Source organism: Urocitellus parryii, chromosome 4 (genome assembly GCF_045843805.1).
Source record: "Urocitellus parryii isolate mUroPar1 chromosome 4, mUroPar1.hap1, whole genome shotgun sequence".
In the NCBI taxonomy this organism is placed as follows: Eukaryota; Metazoa; Chordata; class Mammalia; order Rodentia; family Sciuridae; genus Urocitellus; species Urocitellus parryii.
Window position 1 is genome coordinate 204,194,814 of NC_135534.1, and position 7,483 is coordinate 204,202,296.

The 7,483-nt window shown below is 61.4% G+C and overlaps 1 protein-coding gene across 1 annotated transcript; it reads right to left on the reverse strand.

The window, feature by feature from the left end:
• Positions 1 to 730: 730 nt before the first annotated feature.
• Positions 731 to 5,208, reverse strand: Ptges2 (prostaglandin E synthase 2). The gene is made up of 7 exons (XM_026386491.2): positions 4,898 to 5,208; positions 3,799 to 3,996; positions 3,416 to 3,474; positions 3,011 to 3,160; positions 2,644 to 2,844; positions 2,132 to 2,249; positions 731 to 1,337 (listed from the first exon to the last, which is right to left on the reverse strand). Exons 1-7 carry the CDS (start codon positions 5,186 to 5,188, stop codon positions 1,209 to 1,211), a joined length of 1,146 nt encoding a protein of 381 aa, XP_026242276.2. The 5' UTR covers positions 5,189 to 5,208; the 3' UTR covers positions 731 to 1,208.
• Positions 5,209 to 7,483: the final 2,275 nt, after the last annotated feature.

Sequence of the window (7,483 nt, forward strand, 5' to 3'; positions counted from 1 at the left end):
TCCCAAAAGGGAGTACTGGGTGGCCCTGAAGGGCAAGACAGTGACCCGTGCTGACAAGTAGACCCAGAATGCCCGCAGCAGCCCACCGGGGAAACAGGGCCAGGCTCCAGGGCGGCTCCCGCCACCTCCTGTGATTTCAGTGATTATGAGGAACATGCTATTTTTGTTCTAAAAATACTAATAAAGTAAAATCTTAAGACTTTCCCAAGAGGGTCTGGGGGCTGCCCAGTCCACCCTCATCAGAGGGCCCAGAGTTCAGCTCACTGGCCGCCCTCTGGGGGCCCCCTTGACAGGCCACGCCTCTCAATGGCACCTGGGGAGCAGGAACCCCACCGGGTGCTCTGCTCAGGGTGGGACCCTCCACAATCCCACCCTTGCTCTGGAAGACACTGGCTACAGACCCCGCCCCAGCCTACAGCTGACAGCCAGAGAGGTCACCTCTAAAGTGCGCCTCTGAGGACCATGTTTGAACCACCCGGTCATCTGGACCTGGACCCTGCTCTGAGCTGGCCTCCTGCTGTGTGCCCCGCTATATCTTGTCAACTGAACGCCCACAACTCTCTGGTGAGCAGGGCTACTGCACCCATTTCACAGATGAGGAAAGGAGGCTGGGGTCACTCCATGGCAGTGAGCCACCTGGCTCCCACCGACTGCAGTCACTAGACCAACGGCAGTTACTGCTGTGGCCTGGCCCTCGCTCTGGCCACACGGACCTCAGGACACAACAGGGGAGCAGCAAACTTTTTTTTATTGCAAACGTGCCAGCAGTCCCAGGCAGCACCTGGGAACCGCGGAACCTGGGGCCTGGGGAGGGGACTCTTCTGACTGGCCTCCGCCTGCATCCACAGTGGGAGCCAGGCTGACCCCACCCTCAGGGTGTGGCCCCAGGACAGCCACCAAGAAACTCACCAGAAGGCTGAGGGCAAGAGGTCCAGGATGGAGGACTGGACCTGGGCCTGGTGGGAGCAGGAGGGAGGAGGAGGGGTGGGCTCTCCATAGCCTGTGACCCTCGGGTGTCATGGGGAGATCCAGCCCGGGCCCTGCCCAGTACCCAGGCCCTTCGGGCATTCAGGAGTCCGAGGCTGGGGAGGCGGACACGGGTAGACACCCCCGCCACTCCCAGCACACACAGCTTCGCAGGGCCTGGCCAGGCCCCGGTTCCCAGCAGCTGGCCTCCTCTGCTGCTACCCTCCGCCGGGCGGGGCCGCTCAGTGCACTGGGGGGGCCTCGGCAATGGCCTTCTCCACCCGCAGGTACCAGGGCTGGATGTGCGTGTGCCGCATCAGGTCGTCGAAGGCCTCCAGACCCTCCATCACCCGCAGCACGCCGTACACTGCCTGGGGTGGGGACAACGGACCTGAGGCCGGGCCAGATGGGCACAGCGGCCCCAGGGAGCACCCAGACCTGTCTGCTCCTCTGCCAGCTGTGTGCCCGGGGCCTGTCACATCCCCACTCAGACCTCGTAACCCACTGAAGGGTCAACTTTGCGCATGGGGCTTGAATGAGATGCACAGGATGGCTGTTGCCTGCTCCTTCTAGGCAGGAGTCCACCTCCGGTCTCCCTGGGGAAAATGTCCTCCTGGCTCTCAGGGCCTGAGATTTGGGAGGAGATCCCAGGACTCAACTCTAAGACCCAGGCCACTCTGGCTGTTGACCTGCTTTGCTCTTCCTTGTTTTGGTGGCTGGGCTCGACCCCGGGCCTTGCGTGCCAGGCGCGCTCCACCACGGGGCCAGCCCAGCCTTGCAGGGCTGCTTCAGAGCTGCCACTGAAGCCAGGCAGTAAGACTTTGCCGGGTGGAAGCCTGGAGTCCCACCCAGACCTACCCAAGGCTGACCAACCCCAGGGAAGGCAGGGTGAGACGATGACGGGGACAGTCTCGGCCCTGATGCTGCCCTTGGGCCCCTGGATCCAGCCAGGCCTAAAACCCACCCCTCCCCTGGACTTGTCAGTTATGGGAACAGGACAGTTCCTTGTAGTCGGCTTTTCCCTTAGGCCACTCTGAGCTGGGTCTCTGCCCCTGAGCGGGGGCACACAGCTGCCTCTGGGTGGTCACAGCCATGGCCTGGGCTTTCCTTCCAGTCCCCCACCCCAAGGCCTCATCTGGGCACTGCCCGCCAGCACTACACCCACCAGGTCAGCGAGGTTGGGCGTCTGGCCCCCCATGAAGGGCCGGTCTCCGCCGACTGCTGCCACCCACTTGTTCGCCGCCTCATAGAGGTCCTCCCGCACGTCATCCCGGAGGTGGTGCCTGGCAGGAGCAGGGGGTCCCATCAGGAGGACGCTCCCTGGCCCAGGTGGAAGCGGGGCCTCCTCTGGGGAGTGGGAAGGCTGGGTGAGCAGGGAGGCCCCCACATGACGGGAGGCACCTGCAGAGATGTCCCAGATGGGGTAAGGGGCAGTGACTCACCCCGAGTATAGGAGTGGAGGAAGGCATGAGGCAGAGCCCTGGCTTCAGTCCCCAAGGGGATCAGGCGTGCTGGACCCGTCCTGCCTTGCCTCCAGTGGCCCCAGTCACGCCTTGCCTCCTCTGGGCTCCATCCTGCCTGGCCTCCTCTGGGCCCCATCTCCCGCCATCCTCCCCAGGGGTTAACGGGACCAGCACACAGAGGGTCATGCCTCAGGGCACATGCACACGCCATCACCTGCTCTTGAGGCGCTTGCTGATGAGGTACATGGCGGCTGCGCCCGCGTATTTGGCCATGGTGCCCTCCAGGGCCCCGAACTTGCCCTCACGGACGATGTAGTCGAAGGAGGCCAGGGCCTCGGCAGGCGTGCGGTACACGTTGGGCGAGATGAGGTGCACCAGCCAGTCGTCCGCCCACTGCCGCCACTTCATCTCCTCCCTGCAGGCCCAAGAAGGACATCAGGGCAAGTGGACTTCCCGAGCCAGGGCCTGGAGTGCAGGAGCGGAAGGCTCCCCACAGCCTGCCCACACTCCCGGGGTGGTGGCCTCCCACGCTCTCCCACACAGTCCTCGCCACTACCCCAGGAGGCCCCGGTCCCACTCACGTCCTCGCCTCCTTGCCACCATACATGCGCTGGGCCTCCTTCTCATCCAGCATGAGCCAGTACTTGTTGCAGAACTCGGTCACCTCCTTGCCCTGGTCATTCATAGACTTCATGGGTGGGTAATAGGTGATGACCTCTTCCAGGGGCTGCCTGTGAGAGAGAGCCACATTCTCACCAGCTCCTTCCTTCTCCTGTCCCCTGGCCCACCAACCCAGCCTCACCCAGCCCAGCTGGAGCCAGGACTGACCCATAAAGGCTCTTCACCCTCATGAAGCAAAAAGGATTTGGGTTAGACACCGGGAGCAAGTCCCTGACAGAGGTCTCAGGGGAGGACAACACTGGCCCATTCTGGAAATCTCAGCAGCACCCACCCCCGCCTACCAGGGCTTCCCAGGGACTCCTTACCCAGACACCAAGTAGGTTTTGAGGGCACTGATAATGACAGAGGAATCGTTCAGTTGTTGCTGAAAGAGAAGAGGAGGTTTGGATCAAAGGTTCTGGCTGGAACTGGTAGGACCCACTGGCTCCTAAAAACAGACACCAGGGCTGTGAGTGAACTGGTTGTGTGGGACCTGAACCCTGTTTATCCACCCTCAAGGACTGGTCCCCAAAACCAATGCCCCCTGAGCTTGGCCCTCCCTTCCCTCAGGCCCTTTCTGCCTCAGGGCAACCAAGTGTGGCTAATGGTGGGGGCAGGAGCCGGGGACCCCTGTGTCTGGGCCCAGCCATGCACCACAGGGCCAGAGTCAACCCAAGACAGAGCAGGGTGGGGAGTCCCTGAGGCTCACCAAGCTGTCTCCGTCCTGGGCCACCAAGATGGGCACCTTCCTGTATGAGGAGAATTTGATCTCAGTCCGGCGCACAGGGTTCACCTCCACCACCTCGTAAGGCAGGGCATGGAAGTCCAGGAAGGCACGGACTTTGCTGCAGAAGGGACATGTCTTGTACTGGTACAGGGTCAGCTGCAGGCGGCTGGACAAGGAGAGCTGAGGGGGAGCAGAGGAGGGGCTTCTGAGGCCTGGCACCCCTGCCCAGGCCCCACCTGGGCAGACACCTTTCCCAGGGAGTCTTTTGAGTTGACCCTGAGAATACGGGGAGAACAGGGTGGCAGGCAGGGAAGGGGCTGCCGTGGCGGATGGCCCAGGTGTAGGCCGCCAGCTGGCAGGCCTCAGGGCAGGGCCAGCACCTGTGGAAGGTCTGCTTAGAAGAACCCTCCAGTGTCTCTGCCCAACACTGTGCAGACACTGACGGTCTCCCTCCAGTCCCAAAGGACGGTCCCAGGCTGTGCCTCTCTCCAGCGGCAGTGGACCAACCCCAGGGACCTCTGGGTGAGGGGACAGAGCTATTTGGTACCCAGGCCAGCACAATTCAGTTGGTCCATCTCAATTCTGCAAGGGGGAGGGCTGACCAGGGCCGCCAGGACCACCTCCCTCAGGGTTGGGTTCCCAGGGGAAACCCGGGACTGGACACAGGTGGGCAGGGTGCCACGCCTAATCCACTCCCCACCCCAGGTCAGGAAAGGGGCATCCGAGTGAGGAGGGGGCTGTAGTGGTGCAGCCTACAAGCTCTCAGGGGTGGCTGAGTCACCACCCGGCTGGAGGGACACCTTCATTTCAGGGCCTGGAGTCAAAGGGTCACTAGTTCCATGAAAGTGCTGCTGCTTCAGACACAACGATTTCATGAGAAATACACACAGTTCTGGGCTAGTAAGCAGCAGTCGCGTCCCCATTTTACAGATGAGGAGGCTGCCGGTTGACACCTAAGGCCGAGTCGCTAGCCCAAGGTCACAAGCAGGCGGAGGAGGCGACTCCCGACCCCACTGGTTCCCAGGAGTCTAGTTTCGTCGCTGATCCCAGAATCTCCATCCACAGCCCAGCCAGGCCTTACCTGGGCGGCTGAGCGCTCGGCGCGGAGGTCCTGGGCGCGCAGGTGCCACCGTGCGGTGTGGTACAGCCCCAGGGCGCCCCCCAGGGCTAGCGCCGCCGCCCCCAGTAGCCGCGGGCTCCCCTTGCGGGCGGCGGCGGCAGGGGTCCCCGGGCCACCAGCAGCCCCCGCGAAGCCCGCCCGGCTCTGCGCGAGGAATGGTGGCCAGGGGCGGCCGCCCAGCCTCTCTGCCAACGCGCACCGACCGGGCCACAGCGCCCGAGCCGCCCCAGCCGCCCGCGCCGCCTGGGCCATGTTCGTTCCTCCGAAGCCACGGGCGGGCGCGCGAAACCAAGACGCGCAGGCTCGGGCTCTCCTTAAAGGGCCGGGTTCCGGAAGCCGGGCGGGTTGCCTAGGGTGATGGTGACGCCGAGCTGGGACCGGCAGCCCTATTCGGATTAGCCGTGTGTGCCAACCAGAGCCGCAGAAGTACACCCGGGGGTGTCTGGAAGCGACTCAAGGCCTCTGGCTTCCGAGGGTGCGTCTGCAACAGGTGTTGGCGGTGATCGGCGCGTACCTGCGTGCCAGCCTGCGATACGTGGTTAGCCTCTTCTGCAGTGTGCACCCATTCGAAAGAGATTGAATCCTGACGACCGTCAAGGAAAGGGCCCCGGCTTCAGTGAAGGCCGCGGTGGGGGCCCGACCCGAGGTGGCGGCGATTCGAGCTCTTTCTGCCCTCCCGAGTACACCTCTGCGGTAACCCAAACCATAAACTTTTCCAAACCCAAAGCGGGGCCTAGGAAACCACGTGTCTCAGGCAGCCCACGCGCAGCGCCGGCTGGCCGGCCCGGAGGCCCCCGGGCAGATGGGGCAGAGCAGGAGTCTGGGTGGCCGCGCCTCACCGCCGGGCTCGCTCACCCAGGCTGAGCGCCCGAGCCTCCACCGTCTAGGCTTCTCGGAGGGCAGCCCTGGGAAGGCCCCACCTGGCGGCCCGGAGGGGCGTGGCTGGCGGAGATCCGGAGGGGCGGGGCGTGCCTGGGCTCCGCCCCGCTCCGTCTCCGCCTTCCACCCACTCTGCCTAGGGTTCTGCCACTGCCTCTACCTTGGGACCTGAGGCCGCAATGTCTGGCCCCCATGGAGTCTGGGCTTGCGGGTGGAGATGGGAGCCCAAGGCGAGGACAGTGGCTTAGGAGAAGCAGGTGACTCAGGGGCTGCTTTGCTTTCCCAGAAAGAACTGGAGCCATGACAGGGACCTGGAAGAGCTCGAAGAATCCTCCCAGTATTCCCATGGACACTGAGTTGTAGGCACCGCGTCCGAGGTGCTGGGCCAACTGGTCTCTGGGAACCGCAACACTGGAGAATCGAGAGCACCTTTTACAAAATGGGAAACAGGCAGATTCAGGGATGTCGCCCATTTGAGATTTGTTCCAGCTATTTCCTTTAGCCCCTAGGGAGATCAAGACTTTGAGAGGGACCTAATGGAGCTTGACTGGCTTGGCTTAGCTGGAGGCACTGATCCGTGTCCCTAGCCACCTGGCTTTGTTGGTGTGACCTGTTTTACAGCCTGTTGCAGCCACAGCACTGCTGGGGAGCAGGAGAACCATCAACCATCACCTCTCTTTGCCTTCTCCAATTTGAGTTTTCCCACTTGCAATGCAGGAATAATGAAAGATATCTCCTGCATTGAGATGTGTTTGAATTAAGTGGGGGAAAAATGAATGGGGAGAGGCTGTTGAGATTGATATGAGACTGATGCTTGAGACACCCCTATTTTTTGCCCACCCAGCAGCTGCTCCACCCTAGGATAGGATGCTTTATCCTTTACTAAATCTAGGAAGGAAACCCAATGCCCAGTTCATCTGCCAAGGCAAATTTCTTCTCTTTTTGTCCTCTTGACCAAGACAGCTCTTGGCTTGCTGTACAGTGCTGGTTCTGCCTCACTGCCCTTGGTCCCTGTGGTGCCTCTCAATTCATTCCAGCACTGGGCCATCTGCTTAATGCCCACGGGGCCTCAGGGCAGAGGAACAAGCTGTAGCTGAGCAGGATGAAGACCTAGACTCAAGTCTGAGTGAATCTCCGGGCTAAATAAGGGAAAGGGGAGTTCAGTCTGGGCCTGAGGCCCCATCCCTAACTATCTCTCAGCCCCAGCCTGTCCCTGATTGCACCCAACCCAATCCTCTACACCAGCCCTGCTCCTACCCCACCCTTTCTCTCTGCTCCTTCCCTGGCTTTTCTCCTCCTTGACTGCTTCCTGATCGAGTCTCGCCCTCATCCTCCCCTGAAGGCCAGATGAAGGGGCAGAATGCTGACTATTGCTACTATTCCCCCAAAATCTATAAGCAGGAACTTAATACCCAGTGTGACAGTGTTAAGAGGTGAGCATTTGAGGAGGTCATTAAACCACCTCTCATGAATGGAATTAGTACTCGTGAAGGGGCTCCAGGGAACTAGTCAGACCTTTTTTGCCTTCCACCCATTCCATTATGGCGAGGACACCTGCACAGTGCCAAGCATGGGGAACTGGCCAGACACTGACCCTGACTTTCCAGCTTCCAGAAGTGTGGGCAATGAATCCATATCATTTTTAAATAACCCAGTCTGTGGCTTTTG